The 17,431-nt window shown below is 46.0% G+C and overlaps 1 protein-coding gene across 4 annotated transcripts in view; it reads right to left on the bottom strand.

Moving 5' to 3' along the window:
- The window catches only part of csnk1g2a (casein kinase 1, gamma 2a), a 73,619-nt gene that overhangs the window by 12,506 nt on the left and 43,682 nt on the right, over positions 1 to 17,431 (bottom strand). The window contains exons 7-10 of one of the 4 annotated variants that reach the window (XM_041895460.2): positions 15,811 to 15,895; positions 12,670 to 12,818; positions 11,384 to 11,467; positions 7,631 to 7,732 (exon numbers count right to left, since the gene is read on the bottom strand). In XM_041895460.2, the coding sequence (XP_041751394.1) occupies positions 7,631 to 7,732; positions 11,384 to 11,467; positions 12,670 to 12,818; positions 15,811 to 15,895 (420 nt within the window). The remainder of the gene's footprint in view (positions 1 to 7,630; positions 7,733 to 11,383; positions 11,468 to 12,669; positions 12,819 to 15,810; positions 15,896 to 17,431) is intronic. The other 3 variants (XM_041895461.2, XM_041895463.2, XM_041895462.2) reach the window with 3 other exon arrangements.

Genomic DNA, 17,431 nt, shown 5'->3' with positions numbered 1-17,431 from the left:
GAGACTATGTGATGGCAAAAGACTACAGAAGAAAGAGCTGGAAAGACCCTATGTGGAGGGGCTTGTACCAGGTGTTGTTGGCTGCCTTAATGATGGTAAAACTGGTGGAGACAGATACTAAGATTAATGTTTTCCACTATAGGAGTGTTCCAACCTCAGCCATTGGGTAGTATTGTTGTTTTTTGTGTGTGTCTGTGCTTGTGTCTTTGCAGCAGTAACTCTGAGCTTCCCTATGGGAAGGCTGATAGAAGGACACTTTTCACAGACCGATGTCGATAGATTGAGAGGGACTTTGGCTGATCCGGAGATCCTAGTGACGGGGGAAGGTTAACAACAGAAGTGACCTACATATCGTTGTCCAGGTTATACTGACGATGGTACTGATAGAGGGGAGTATTGGGTATCATCTTAACCATTGTACCAGAGTGAGGGAACTGATGATTGGGAGATTCCAGATCTCCAAGATGCACCAGATATCCTTATCATTGATTTCTATGTATTTGACTAGTTATCTGAGAATAAGGGGAATGGAGTACTGATAATAATAATAAAGAGCAGAAGAACAAGACATAGAAGGGATATAGAAAGGAGTAGAATGTAGATTCTTGCACAGGCAGGAACCATAACTAAAAATACAGGAAGGGATCACTATTAAAATACAAGGGTTAAAATAGTATTGGTGTGTGAGAAACCAGCACAAAGAGTATGGGGAAGTCACATGGGGTAGGGTGACCTTAAGATAATGAAAGAAAGAGACAGGTGAATCATAGACATAAGGAGAACAGTCCAAGACTTAGATAAACAATTTGATGTAGTATTTGGTGTTAGATTTCCAGGGGAAAGTGTTATTAGAAGAGAGAAGTATAAGCAAGTGTTAGAATAGGAACAAGGAAAGGGAAACATCAGATTAATGTCAAATAGAGTATGAGCAAAAATATAGGAATGTTACAATAAAACAATTGGGTTATATAATTTGGGAAGAATTCAAGGGAGAATGTGAAACATAATGATTTGTCATGTAGATGATGTTACTAGGGATGTTTTGGATTGGAAATTAACTCAACTGAACTGTTATGATCTGTCCTTTCCTGAGGTTACAACGGATGGTGTCGTAATGCATTGCAGAGATCAATTGGCTCAGAACGGTGTAAACCTCAATAAAAACCAAAAATCCTCTACTTGGCTGAAGAGGAAACAACAAAGGCGTTGAAGATGTTCCTGTCTCTTGTCCACTTCTGCATCAAATCAAAGCAATATACTGGGTTGCACATGGACAAAACAGGATGATGGTGGAGGTGTGGTGGTTCAGGTGTGACATTGGAATTGGGACATTGTTATGGGTAATCCAAGATGAACTATGATGAACTATGAAGAATAATGAAGACGCCAGAAGATTGAGTGCCGGTAGAGGAAGGAGTGTTAGTTGAGGTAGTATGTTGATTAAGGAGGTATTATACACTACTAAATTTATAGTAATTTGGACAATGCATTAGGGTACTGATCTGATGTAATTCTTGTTATGAGGAAGTTAATGCTAGAATTATTATAAAATAAATATACATTCAGCCAGTATCGATATGTGCCAAGGTGAGAGTTTTAACTTTGAATGATGGAACAAAGGTGACTAATTAAGAATTGTCATTTTAAAGTTGTTTTGGGTAATTCATTTGATTATGATTATAAATTATAAGTGGACTGACTGATCTGAATAACTTATTAATATTAATGCTTAGTGATGTTGACATGGCAGTTACTTGATTAGATATGGATATTGATTATTTTGATTGTTATAATACTTGTGATATGAGTGATTAATTTTTGTATTGATGGGACAATATTATAATGTCCCAAAGGGGGGATATGTGGTGTTATTTTATGTATCATGAAGGTAAATGTAGGGAAAGGTCAAAGGTAAAATAATAATATTAGTAATAAGCATGGATATGTTGTAAAATTGAAAATCTATATGCCTTGGAGTGTTTATGGATTGAGAGCCAGTTGAATTCAGAGCAGAGATAATTATGTGTTTTTCATGAAAACTCCTGCAGCTGGTTTAGGAATGTCAATGACGTGATGGCTGTGGAGATAGAAGTAACAATGGAACTAGTGTTTGCATTTCTTTATGCTTATGACCTTATGACCTGACACATGGCCACATGCACATCATCTCAGGAGCTGGGGAGGATGATGAATGATAAATGTTTTATAATGTGTTATGAAATGATAATGGTGAAACAGAATGAACATGTTTGATATTTTATAATCCAGATATATGTTTAAATAATTAATATAGACATTAAGAATATGATGTGTTATTTTACAGGGGTTTTTAAACTGAGGCCATGGGGTTCTAGACATCTGGTTTGCATTTACATTAGTTTTTTAAGAAGGGGCTTTTAAGAAGGGGCCTAGGCACGCAGCCAATAGAATGATAGAATGAGAGGCTGCATATGGGAAAAAAGCATTCATGACATTTTGGAGTGGATAATGTGTAACAGCTGGACGTTGAAAAAGAGGGGTGGTGCAGAGTGCAGAACTAAAAAAAAAGATGGGACTGTATGCATGTTTTTCCATATGTGTCTATATAAAGAGACATCTTAGCCAGAGGGAGTCAGTCTTTGTCTCTTTGGAAAAAGGCTCGGCTTTGTTTTTTTAAATAAAGTCTAAATTCTTAAATTCACAGGCTCTGATGTCTTGAGAGATATTTTTGAGTTGATTATCTAGTCAAATGTTTCTACAACAGTGAGTGCATACATTCTCATTTTTTCCCCCCATACTGGTCCCCCGTGGGAAACGAACCCACAACCCTGGCGTTGCAAACGCCATGCTCTACCAACTGAGCTACACGGGACTAGAGACGTTGTGATCTCTCAAGGAACATGCGTACAGATCGACGGCAGCTCTGCCATAACGTCCCCCACAACTCCTCAACTACTTTGGAATGAAGTCGCCACTCCCCTGGTAGGGAGTTCCCCAGCGATGGTAAATCCGCACCGGGTTTAGTCTGCCTGCCACGTGTTGCTCTGAGAGACAGATGTTAGCTGCTCCCTTCATAATAAGATCTTTCTCGCCAGAGAGAGAAGTTGCCAGGAGCTCTTTCGCCTGAATGCCAATTGTCACGTCTGAAGGAAACCTGGCACCATCCTTACGGTGAAGCATGGTGGTGGCAGCATCATGCAGAGAGAGATCCTTGATGAAAACCTGCTCCAGAGCGCTCAGGACCTCAGACTTGGGCAAAGGTTCACCTTCCAACAGGACAACGACCCTAAGCATACGGCCAAGACAACGCAGGAGCGGCTTCGGGACAATTTTAAAATAAGCCTGTAACATAACAAAATGTGGACAAGGTCAAGTGGTCTGAATACTTTCTGAATGCACTGTACGTCAGGACTCTTAAACCTCTCTCCCTTAGCCTCTCTCCAGTAGGGAGGGCTAGGTCTGCTTTGGCACACTTTGTGAATGTCCCATGTGGTCAGAGACAGACCGAATGGAAAGGTGAGATATCTGTAGGCTATGCCCTAGGAGGCGAACCCCAGTTATCTTGTGTCTGCAGGATAAACTCCTTGAGGTCCACTGACCCTCAGACGCTTAATGAGGTGACGTAAATCCAGGATGGGACTCGTGTGTGTGTGTGTGTGAGCGAGCGAGCGTTAAACTTCAAGAACATTGATCAGAGGGAGTAGACCTACTGAAACATTGATCAGAGGGAGTAGACCTACTGAAACATTGATCAGAGGGAGTAGGCCTACTGAAACATTGATCAGAGGGAGTAGTCTACTGAAACATTGATCAGAGGGAGTAGACCTACTGAAACATTGATCAGAGGGAGTAGACCTACTGAAACATTGATCAGAGGGAGTAGACCTACTGAAACATTGATCAGAGGGAGTAGACCTACTGAAACATTGATCAGAGGGAGTAGACCTACTGAAACATTGATCAGAGGGAGTAGACCTACTGAAACATTGATCAGAGGGAGTAGGTCTACTGAAACATTGATCAGAGGGAGTAGGTCTACTGAAACATTGATCAGAGGGAGTAGGTCTACTGAAACATTGATCAGAGGGAGTAGACCTACTGAAACATTGATCAGAGGGAGTAGGCCTACTGAAACATTGATCAGAGGGAGTAGGTCTACTGAAACATTGATCAGAGGGAGTAGGTCTACTGAAACATTGATCAGAGGGAGTAGACCTACTGAAACATTGATCAGAGGGAGTAGACCTACTGAAACATTGATCAGAGGGAGTAGACCTACTGAAACATTGGGATCATTTTGTTTCTGATTATTTGGTGTTTCCATCCTTTACAATCAACAGAGTGGCTGCGGTTCTGGATTTTCTGAAACCCGGCTTGCTGTTGCAAAAACGACGGAGATTTCTGCACACGAGGGATCCACTAGCCTACCTCCTTCTGCACACGAGGGATCCACTAGCCTACCTCCTTCTGCACACGAGGGATCCACTAGCCTACCTCCTTCTGCACACGAGGGATCCACTAGCCTACCTCCTTCTGCACACGAGGGATCAACTAGCCTACCTCCTTCTGCACACGAGGGATCCACTAGCCTACCTCCTTCTGCACACGAGGGATCCACTAGCCTACCTCCTTCTGCACACGAGGGATCCACTAGCCTACCTCCTTCCAGCTGCTGCTCAGTCACTCCACTGCCGCTTGTACACAAAACAGTTTGAACAAACTTAGTTATTTGTCTGTTGTAACTATCGCAAACACAAGCACGACTAACTGGTTGTCTAGCAATTTCATGTTCTTTTTTCAGAAGGAGCGTTACATGCAGCTATTTAGGCAAGCTATAGGCTCTGTAGCCTCCTAAGCATATCAAACAGACAGGCAGGCAGTCAATAGCGATTTAAGGTTATTTTTTCAACATCATTGCAAACATTGGCTAAACAGACGTCAGTTCAACGTCTAGTTTTGATTTACATTTGGTTAAGTTGTCAAATAACGTGAATTCAACGTGAAATCTACAAAAACATTATCAGTCATTGAGTTGAGGTTAAAAGTTTGCCAGAAAAAAATGACAATTCACTTAAGTTTATGACTTTTTGCAAATCAAATCAGTTTTCCACGCTGATTAAATGTCATCACATTGAACTGGGTTGTTAAAATTACAGGAAAACATTTATTCAACCCGTTTTTTCCCAGTGGGAGAATCCTGGCTATAAGGCAGCATAACTATACAGATCACATCATCACACAAAGCGCTAATTGTTTTGCCCCAACGCAATGTGTAGACTGCGTCTTGCTTGTACTACGGCAATATCCGTTACAACAGACGGTTGAAGCCTTCATATATATTTTATAAACTTTGGTTCAAATCGCAGCTGTTCAGAAATATGATGCAGACACATAGGCTACATCATCTATCAATCACATTGGTTGAGGGTTCAGAATTTCTGCGATTAGCAGCTATTAAAACAGCAGAAATACTATTTTTATTCGCAAATGTGAACGTAATGCTCGCACTGTAGAGCACTGCAAATTCACCACCCGCCAACGTAGCTAGTGAAATAGGCGTACCTAAATCCACCTATATTTGGCGGGTGTTAATTTTTATCCGTTAAAGTATGCATGTAACTCAATGCACTGCTTTTTTTAAATGAAAAAAGATTTCTTTAGGGCCTAATTTGAACAAATTAAAAACATTGTGGTCCTCTGTAGCTCAGCTGGTAGAGCACGGCGCTTGTAACGCCAGGGTAGTGTGTTCGATCCCCGGGACCACCCATATACAAAAAAAAAAACATTTTATGCACGCATGACTAAGTCGCTTTGGATAAAAGCATCTGCTAAATGGCATATTATTATTATTATTATTTCATTAATATCGATTAACTACAGAAAAATCCTGCAATTAATCACAATTAATTATTTGTATCATTTGACAGCCCTAATTTCTCTTCTTCTCAGACCCCCTCGTGTGGTTTAAGCGTTGGGGTGGACTTTAGGCGTCAGCATGCTTCAGTTCGGCGAGGCGCATAATCCTCATCTGTCCCACAACGTGTACCGGCCTTCCCAGACTGTGTGGGCAACCTGTCCTGTGGAAGGGACGGGGAACCTGCCAGGCCTGGTGGTTGGACATGCTACAAGCTAGCCCTCTAGGGGGAACATTCTAGAGGTTGATTGTTTTGAATGGGAACATTCTGAACGAATCACACTCGGCCTGTGAGCCTGGAAGTACTAGGGGAACGGTGCTCTCCCCCCCGCTTGGTCGGTACACTCGAGGACATCTTTTCGACCGGACGGACGAAAACAGACAGAACTTCCCGGGGAGGATAGCTAGCTACACCACACGCTGCTCTTCGATGGGGAAGTCGGACGAGACATGGGAGTAACAGGAGACTATCGGAGTAACGATAGCTGGAAGCCAGGTAAGCATAAACAAAGCTTTATTTACAAGGGGAGTGAGAAATAGACAGCCTTAAATACTTTCAGGGTAGTGAAAGGAGAGCTAACAGGGATGCTCGCTACATAGCTGGCTATTATCACCCGAGAGACGATAGCTTGCTAGCCAAGTGTGTGTTAATACTAAGTGCAGACTCGGTGTGTAAACCAAGCCACTCGAGATTAAAATGTACTGCTAGGTTGATCTTTTACAGGGGAATGTAAAGGATTGTACTCAAAAGGTGGGGTAACACATGTGAAGAAACAGTACCAATCAAGTTTAGCCAAGCAGACCGAATATGGATTAGCCCAAAGGTTGCCATCTAAAAACCGACTAGCTAGTTAAGACACTTGGCAGTTCAGCTAGCTAACTCAGAATGGCGTGGACCGGCGGAGAGCCAGAGACCACTTGTAGACGTAGCTAAAACTAGTGGAAACCGGTTATTAGCGGGATGCTAAAGCAGTGGAGCTAGCGAGCTAACAGCACTAATTGCATGCAGGCTAGGCTCCAGGAACTGTAGCTAGCTGACGACAAAACGCTGCTAACAGGTAACTGAAGTAACTTCAAAATCGGTAAAGTGAAGCAGAAGTTAGCAGAGTTCCTGTGAAGGAGTAACACACACCAAATGGAACAGTTAAGTTGCGAGCTTCGTGTTCTGAAGAGAGCTGCTAAAACTGGCTCATAAGCAAATACTAGACTTGTGAAAAGGAAACCAGAGCATTGTGGGTACTATATAGATCCGTGGGGCTCACGGCCACAAAGCTTTGATTGGCCGGTTAGGCGTGATTTAATAAAGTTTCAGCAAATAGGACACGAGTGGCTGTGTCCACAGTGAGGTGTGGAGCAGAGACCTGAGCTGACAAAGAACCTGGCTGAGCAGAGACCTGAGCTGACAAAGAACCTGGCTGAGCAGAGACCTGAGCTGACAAAGAACCAGGCTGAGCAGAGACCTGAGCTGACAAAGAACCTGGCTGAGCAGTGACCTGAGCTGACAAAGAACCTGGCTGAGCAGTGACCTGAGCTGACAAAGAACCTGGCTGAGCAGAGACCTGAGCTGACAAAGAACCAGGCTGAGCAGAGACCTGAGCTGACAAAGAACCAGGCTGAGCAGAGACCTGAGCACAAGAGACAACTGGAAAAGAGTGAGGGGAGAAAACAGAAAAGACATATGGTAGAAAGAATGCAGACAGTGTTTAGCATTGAGGGACGACGCCCACAACCCATTACCTGGACGGAGCCCCCCAGCCTATCAGCTGTTAGATGGGACCCCAGCAGCTCCCTATTGGTCACTGGAGTGGGCTGGGACTCACTTCCGTTGGGTTCTGGCGACTGGTGCGACAGCAAGTGAAGAGCGGGCAGGACACGGGAGGAGGAGGGCAGGACACGGGAGGAGGAGGAGGAGGGCAGGATACGGGAGGAGGGCAGGACACGGGAGGAGGAGGAGGAGGGCAGGACACGGGAGGAGGAGGGCAGGACACGGGAGGAGGGGGGCAGGACACGGGAGGAGGAGGGCAGGACACGGGAGGAGGAGGAGGAGGGCAGGACACGGGAGGAGGGGGCAGGACACGGGAGGAGGGGGGCAGGACACGGGAGGAGGAGGGCAGGACACGGGAGGAGGAGGAGGAGGGAAGGACACGGGAGGAGGAGGAGGGCAGGACACGGGAGGAGGAGGAGGAGGGCAGGACACGGGAAGAGGAGGGCAGGACACGGGAGGAGGAGGAGGAGGAGGGCAGGACACGGGAGGAGGAGGAGGAGGGCAGGACACAGGAGGAGGAGGAGGAGGGCAGGACACGGGAGGAGGAGGGCAGGACACGGGAGGAGGAGGAGGAGTGCAGGACACGGGAGGAGGAGGAGGAGTGCAGGACACGGGAGGAGGAGGAGGAGGGCAGGACACGGGAGGAGGAGGGCAGGACACGGGAGGAGGAGGAGGAGGGCAGGACACGGGAGGAGGAGGAGGAGGGCAGGACACGGGAGGAGGAGGAGGAGGGCAGGACACGGGAGGAGGAGGAGGAGGGCAGGACACGGGAGGAGGAGGAGGAGGCAGGACACGGGAGGAGGAGGAGGAGGGAAGGACACGGGAGGAGGAGGAGGGCAGGACACGGGAGGAGGAGGGCAGGACACGGGAGGAGGAGGAGGGCAGGACACGGGAGGAGGAGGAGGGCAGGACACGGGGAGGAGGAGGAGGGCAGGACACGGGAGGAGGAGGAGGGCAGGACACGGGAGGAGGAGGAGGGCAGGACACGGGAGGAGGAGGAGGGCAGGACACAGGAGGAGGAGGGCAGGACACGGGAGGAGATGGAGGAGGTGGAGGGCAGGACACGGGAGGAGATGGAGGAGGTGGAGGGCAGGACACGGGAGGAGATGGAGGAGGTGGAGGGCAGGACACGGGAGGAGATGGAGAGATTAAGGAGATGGTGGACGGAAGAGTGTAAAAGAAGGAAAGAAACAAAAACATGTAGTTTAAAGAGGTCATGTCTTCTCTCTCTTGTGACAGCTACTTAGACACTGCTCTAGCGGAGGACAGACACTGCTCTAGCGGAGGACAGACACTGCTCTAGCGGAGGACAGACACTGCTCTAGCGGAGGACAGACACTGCTCTAGCGGAGGACAGACACTGCTCTAGCGGAGGACAGACACTGCTCTAGCGGAGGACAGACACTCCAGTGTGTGTCCAGTGTGTATGTGTGTCCAGTGTGTGTCCAGTGTGTGTCCAGTGTGTATGTGTGTTCAGTGTGTGTCCAGTGTGTGTCCAGTGTGTATGTGTGTTCAGTGTCCAGTGTGTGTCCAGTGTGTGTTCAGTGTGTGTCCAGTGTGTGTGTGTGTGTTCAGTGTGTGTCCAGTGTGTGTGTGTGTTCAGTGTGTGTTCAGTGTGTGTGTGTGTGTGTTCAGTGTGTGTCCAGTGTGTGTGTGTGTGTGTCCAGTGTGTGTTCAGTGTGTGTGTGTTCAGTGTGTGTGTGGTGTGTGTGTAGTGTGTGTCCAGTGTGTGTGTTCAGTGTGTCCAGTGTGTGTCCAGTGTGTGTCCAGTGTGTGTCCAGTGTGTGTCCAGTGTGTGTCCAGTGTGTGTCCAGTGTGTCCAGTGTGTGTGTCCAGTGTGTGTCCAGTGTGTCCAGTGTGTGTCTCCAGTGTGTGTCTCCAGTGTGTGTCCAGTGTGTGTCCAGTGTGTGTCCAGTGTGTGTCTCCAGTGTGTGTCTCCAGTGTGTGTCCAGTGTGTGTTCAGTGTGTGTTCAGTGTGTCCAGTGTGTGTCAAGTGTGTGTCCAGTGTGTGTCCAGTGTGTGTGTCCAGTGTGTGTCCAGTGTATGTCCAGTGTGTGTCCAGTGTGTCTCCAGTGTGTGTCCAGTGTGTGTCCAGTGTGTCTCCAGTGTGTCTCCAGTGTGTCTCCAGTGTGTGTCCAGTGTGTGTCCAGTGTGTGTCCAGTGTGTGTTCAGTGTGTGTTCAGTGTGTGTTCAGTGTGTGTCCAGTGTGTGTCCAGTGTGTGTCCAGTGTGTGTCCAGTGTGTCTCCAGTGTGTCTCCAGTGTGTGTCCAGTGTGTGTCCAGTGTGTGTCCAGTGTGTGTCCAGTGTGTGTCCAGTGTGTGTGTGTCCAGTGTGTGTGTGTCCAGTGTGTGTCCAGTGTGTGTCCAGTGTGTCTCCAGTGTGTCTCCAGTGTGTCTCCAGTGTGTCTCCAGTGTGTCTCCAGTGTGTCTCCAGTGTGTGTCCAGTGTGTGTCCAGTGTGTGTTCAGTGTGTGTCCAGTGTGTCCAGTGTGTCTCCAGTGTGTGTCCAGTGTGTGTCCAGTGTGTGTCCAGTGTGTGTTCAGTGTGTGTCCAGTGTGTGTTCAGTGTGTCTCCAGTGTGTGTCCAGTGTGTCCAGTGTGTCTCCAGTGTGTGTCCAGTGTGTGTCCAGTGTGTGTCCAGTGTGTCCAGTGTGTGTCCAGTGTGTGTCCAGTGTGTCCAGTGTGTCTCCAGTGTGTCTCCAGTGTGTGTGTGTGTGTGTGTGTCCAGTGTGTCTCCAGTGTGTGTCCAGTGTGTGTCCAGTGTGTGTCCAGTGTGTGTCCAGTGTGTCTCCAGTGTGTCTCCAGTGTGTCTCCAGTGTGTCTCCAGTGTGTCTCCAGTGTGTCTCCAGTGTGTGTGTGTGTGTGTGTGTGTCCAGTGTGTGTCCAGTGTGTGTCCAGTGTGTGTCCAGTGTGTGTCCAGTGTGTGTTCAGTGTGTGTCCAGTGTGTCCAGTGTGTGTCCAGTGTGTCCAGTGTGTCTCCAGTGTGTCTCCAGTGTGTGTCCAGTGTGTGTCCAGTGTGTGTCCAGTGTGTGTCCAGTGTGTCTCCAGTGTGTCTCCAGTGTGTATGTGTGTCCAGTGTGTCCAGTGTGTCTCCAGTGTGTGTCCAGTGTGTGTCCAGTGTGTGTCCAGTGTGTGTCCAGTGTGTCTCCAGTGTGTGTCCAGTGTGTGTCCAGTGTGTCCAGTGTGTGTCCAGTGTGTGTCCAGTGTGTGTCCAGTGTGTCTCCAGTGTGTCTCCAGTGTGTGTGTGTGTGTGTGTGTGTCCAGTGTGTCTCCAGTGTGTGTCCAGTGTGTGTCCAGTGTGTGTTCAGTGTGTGTCCAGTGTGTCCAGTGTGTCTCCAGTGTGTCTCCAGTGTGTGTCCAGTGTGTGTCCAGTGTGTCTCCAGTGTGTGTCCAGTGTGTGTCCAGTGTGTCTCCAGTGTGTCTCCAGTGTGTGTCCAGTGTGTGTCCAGTGTGTGTCCAGTGTGTGTCCAGTGTGTGTCCAGTGTGTCTCCAGTGTGTCTCCAGTGTGTGTTCAGTGTGTGTGTGTATGTGTGTGTCCAGTGTGTGTGTGTGTCCAGTGTGTGTCCAGTGTGTGTGTGTGTGTGTGTCCAGTGTGTCTCCAGTGTGTCTCCAGTGTGTCTCCAGTGTGTTCAGCCCTACCCCAGTGTCTCCAGCCCTACCCCAGTGTATCTCCAGTGTATCTCCAGCCCTACCCCAGCCCTAACCCTACCCCCCAGTGTGTCTCCTACCTGGTTTTTGGTCTGCTGCGCTGCCTTGTCTCTGCTGCTGGACTGTAGGAGGGTCTCACTGGGGACTGGACCAATGGGAGTGGGCTGAGGACAGAGGTTAAAGGTCATCATTAACTAAACAGCCAATAGGAGTGGGCTGAGGAGAGAGGTTAAAGATCATCATTAACTAAACAGCCAATAGGAGTGGGCTGAGGACAGAGGTTAAAGATCATCATTAACTAAACAGCCAATAGGAGTGGGCTGAGGAGAGAGGTTAAAGATCATCATTAACTAAACAGCCAATAGGAGTGGGCTGAGGACAGAGGTTAAAGATCATCATTAACTAAACAGCCAATAGGAGTGGGCTGAGGACAGAGGTTAAAGATCATCATTAACTAAACAGCCAATAGGAGTGGGCTGAGGACAGAGGTTAAAGATCATCATTAACTAAACAGCCAATAGGAGTGGGCTGAGGAGAGAGATTAAAGATCATCATTAACTAAACAGCCAATAGGAGTGGGCTGAGGAGAGAGGTTAAAGATCATCATTAACTAAACAGCCAATAGGAGTGGGCTGAGGAGAGAGGTTAAAGATCATCATTAACTAAACAGCCAATAGGAGTGGGCTGAGGACAGAGGTTAAAGATCATCATTAACTAAACAGCCAATAGGAGTGGGCTGAGGAGAGAGGTTAAAGATCATCATTAACTAAACAGCCAATAGGAGTGGGCTGAGGAGAGAGGTTAAAGATCATCATTAACTAAACAGCCAATAGGAGTGGGCTGAGGACAGAGGTTAAAGATCATCATTAACTAAACAGCCAATAGGAGTGGGCTGAGGAGAGAGGTTAAAGATCATCATTAACTAAACAGCCAATAGGAGTGGGCTGAGGAGAGAGGTTAAAGATCATCATTAACTAAACAGCCAATAGGAGTGGGCTGAGGAGAGAGGTTAAAGATCATCATTAACTAAACAGCCAATAGGAGTGGGCTGAGGACAGAGGTTAAAGATCATCATTAACTAAACAGCCAATAGGAGTGGGCTGAGGAGAGAGGTTAAAGATCATCATTAACTAAACAGCCAATAGGAGTGGGCTGAGGAGAGAGGTTAAAGGGTAATGTAACTGTTGTTACCTTCCTGAGAAACTCATCCATCTAGCTAAGGTTGTGTGTACAAGCTCTAACTTCAGCCAAGCTACATAGGGTGTATCCACAATATAGCACGCACCCCCACTGTATATCAACGATATGCATGTCGATAAATGTCTAGCAGACACACAGAGCATTAACACTAGGGATATGGACTGACCAGTGGCTTGCCGACCCAGTCGTACTCGTAGTCAAAGATGTAGCCGTTCCTGTCGAAGAGGTCGGTGAAGAGTTTCCGTAAGTAGTCGTAGTCCGGCTTCTCAAAGAAGTCCAGCCGCCGCACATAACGCAGGTAGGTGGCCATCTCTTCTACAGGGAGACACATTAAATACAGGGAGACACATTAAATACAGGGAGACACACATTAAATACAGGATGGAACACACACACATTAAATACAGGATGGAACACACACACATTAAATACAGGATGGAACACACACACATTAAATACAGGAAAGAACACACACACATTAAATACAGGATGGAACACACACACATTAAATACAGGATGGAACACACACACATTAAATACAGGAAGGAACACACACACATTAAATACAGGATGGAACACACACACACATTAAATACAGGATGGAACACACACACATTAAATACAGGATGGAACACACACACATTAAATACAGGATGGAACACACACACATTAAATACAGGAAGGAACACACACACATTAAATACAGGATGGAACACACACACATTAAATACAGGATGGAACACACACACATTAAATACAGGAAAGAACACACACACACATTAAATACAGGAAGGAACACACACACATTAAATACAGGATGGAACACACACACATTAAATACAGGAAGGAACACACACACACATTAAATACAGGAAAGAACACACACATTAAATACAGGAAGGAACACACACACATTAAATACAGGAAGGAACACACACACATTAAATACAGGATGGAACACACACATTAAATACAGGATGGAACACACACACATTAAATACAGGATGGAACACACACACATTAAATACAGGATGGAACACACACACATTAAATACAGGATGGAACACACACACATTAAATACAGGAAAGAACACACACATTAAATACAGGAAGGAACACACACATTAAATACAGGAAGGAATACACACACATTAAATACAGGAAGGAACACACACACACATTAAATACAGGAAAGAACACACACACATGAAATACAGGAAAGAACACACACACATTAAATACAGGAAGGAACACACACATTAAATACAGGAAGGAACACACACATATTAAATACAGGAAGGAACACACACACACATTAAATACAGGAAAGAACACACACACAATAAATACAGGAAAGAACACACACACATTAAATACAGGAAGGAACACACACACACATTAAATACAGGAAAGAACACACACACATTAAATACAGGAAAGAACACACACGCATTAAATACAGGAAGGAACACACACACATTAAATACAGGAAGGAACACACACACATTAAATACAGGAAAGAACACACACACACATTAAATACAGGAAAGAACACACACGCATTAAATACAGGAAAGAACACACACGCATTAAATACAGGATAGAACACACACACACACACGCATTAAATACAGGAAAGAACACACACGCATTAAATACAGGAAGGAACACACACACATTAAATACAGGAAGGAACACACACACATTAAATACAGGAAAGAACACACACACATTAAATACAGGAAAGAACACACACACATTAAATACAGGAAAGAACACACACGCATTAAATACAGGATAGAACACACACACACACACGCATTAAATACAGGAAAGAACACACACGCATTAAATACAGGAAGGAACACACACGCATTAAATACAGGATAGAACACACACACACACACGCATTAAATACAGGAAAGAACACACACGCATTAAATACAGGAAAGAACACACACGCATTAAATACAGGATAGAACACACACACACACACACGCATTAAATACAGGAAAGAACACACACGCATTAAATACAGGAAAGAACACACACGCATTAAATACAGGATAGAACACACACACACACACGCATTAAATACAGGAAAGAACACACACGCATTAAATACAGGAAGGAACACACACACATTAAATACAGGAAGGAACACACACGCATTAAATACAGGAAGGAACACACACACACATTAAATACAGGAAAGAACACACACGCATTAAATACAGGATAGAACACACACACACACGCATTAAATACAGGAAAGAACACACACACACACACACATTAAATACAGGAAAGAACACACATTAAATACAGGAAAGAACACACATTAAATACAGGAAGGAACACACATTAAATACAGGAAAGAACACACACACATTAAATACAGGAAAGAACACACATTAAATACAGGAAAGAACACACATTAAATACAGGAAAGAACACACGCACACATTAAATACAGGAAAGAACACACACATTAAATACAGGAAAGAACACACACACACACACACACTAAATACAGGAAAGAACACACACACACACACACACATTAAATACAGGAAAGAACACACACACACACACACACACATTAAATACAGGAAAGAACACACACACACACACATTAAATACAGGAAAGAACACACACACACACATTAAATACAGGAAGGAACACACACACACACATTAAATACAGGAAAGAACACACACACATTAAATACAGGAAAGAACACACACACACACACATTAAATACAGGAAAGAACACACACACACACACATTAAATACAGGAAAGAACACACACACACATTAAATACAGGAAAGAACACACACACACATTAAATACAGGAAAGAACACACACACACATTAAATACAGGAAAGAACACACACACACATTAAATACAGGAAAGAACACACACACACATTAAATACAGGAAAGAACACACACACACATTAAATACAGGAAAGAACACACACACATTAAATACAGGAAAGAACACACACACACATTAAATACAGGAAAGAACACACACACACATTAAATACAGGAAAGAACACACACACACATTAAATACAGGAAAGAACACACACACACATTAAATACAGGAAAGAACACACACACACATTAAATACAGGAAAGAACACACACACATTAAATACAGGATGGAACACGCACACATTAAATACAGGAAGGAACACACACATTAAATACAGGAAAGAACACACACAAGGAACTAGTAAAACTCCTAACAAACACAACCGACAGGCTAGAAGCACCAATAGAAGAGACCCAGACCTGGGAAGCTCTCACACAGCACCTCGATGGGCGTGGCTCTCTTGGTGTCCCCTATCTTCTGATAGCGCTCCTTCAGAGTGTCTGCCTGGAGAGGAGGGAGGGAGGAGGGAGAGAGAGGGGGGAGAGAGGGAGAGAGAGAGGGAGAGAGAGAGGGAGGGAGAGAGGGAGGGAGAGAGAGAGGGAGGGAGAGAGAGAGGGAGGGGGAGAGGGAGGGAGGGAGGGAGGAGGAGGGAGGGAGGGGGGAGGGAGGGAGGGAGGGAGGGAGGGAGGGAGGGAGGGAGGGAGGGAGGAGAGAGAGAGAGGGAGGGAGAGAGAGAGAGGGAGGGAGAGAGGAAGAGCGGGAGGGAGAGAGAGGAAGAGAGAGGAAGAGCGGGAGGAGAAAAGGGTGGAATAAGAGATAATGAAGGTATGTTCATTTGGATGATTAACAGAGTAAGTACTTAGTCATGAGAAAGGTTCTGCTGTACTGGCTAACTGAACGACGCACTGGCTAACTGAACGACGCACTGGCTAACTGAACGACGCACTGGCTAACTGAACGACGCACTGGCTAACTGAACGACGCACTGGCTAACTGAACAATGTAACGTGCAGCAGGCAGTAGAGTTCAGTAAGTGATGTGGTGAGATGGAACATGGAGATATGTGCCTGAAGGCTGTGTGTCTGTCTAGACTGATAAAGTAGTGAGGACGTGGACTAGCCAACAGACAACACAGCTACTGGCTGGTTAACATGATACTAACTGGTCCATGGAGCAACATACACTAGATGACCAAAAGTATGTGGACACCTGCTCGTCCAACATCTCATTCCAAAATCATGGACATTAATATGGAGTTAGTCCCCCCTTTGCTGCTATAACAGCCTCCTCTCTTCTGGGAAGGCTTTCCACTAGATGTTGGAACATTGCTGCGGGGACATGCTTCCATTCAGCCACAAGAGCATTAGTGAGGTCGGCCACTGATGTTGGGCGATTAGGCCTGGCTCGCAGTCGGCGTTCCAATTCATCCCAAAGGTGTTCGATGGGGTTGAGATCAGGGCTCTGTGCAGGCCAGTCAAGTTCTTCCACACCAATCTCGACAAACCATTTCTGTATGGACCTCGCTTTGTGCACAGGGGCATTGTCATGCTGAAACAGGAAATGGCCTTCCCCAAACTGTTGCCACAAAGTTGGAAGCACAGAATCGTATAGAATGTAATTGTATGCTGTAGTGTTAAGATTTCCCTTCACTGGAACTAAGGGGCCTAGCCCGAACCATGAAAAACAGCCCCAGACCATTATTCCTCCTCCACAAAACTTCACAGTTGGTACTATGCATTTGGGCAGGTAGCGTTCTGCTGGCATCCGCCAAACCCAGATTTGTCCGTCGGACTGCCAGACGGCAAAGCGTGATTCATCACTCCAGAAAACGCATTTCCACTGCTCCAGTGTCCAATGGCGGCGAGCTTTACAACACTCCAGCCAACACTTGGCATTGCGCATGGTGATCTTAGGCTTGTGTGCGGCTGCTTGGCCATGGAAACCCATTTCATGAAGCTCCCGACTCCAAGTGGGCTGTCATGTGCCTTTTACTGAGGAGTGGCTTCCGTCTGGCCACTCTACCATAAAGGCCAGATTGGC

The sequence above is a fragment of the Coregonus clupeaformis genome, unplaced genomic scaffold, assembly GCF_020615455.1.
Source record: "Coregonus clupeaformis isolate EN_2021a unplaced genomic scaffold, ASM2061545v1 scaf0393, whole genome shotgun sequence".
NCBI classification, from domain to species: Eukaryota; Metazoa; Chordata; class Actinopteri; order Salmoniformes; family Salmonidae; genus Coregonus; species Coregonus clupeaformis.
Note: the sequence above shows the minus strand (reverse complement) of the source record. Positions and strands in the feature narration are given on the sequence as shown.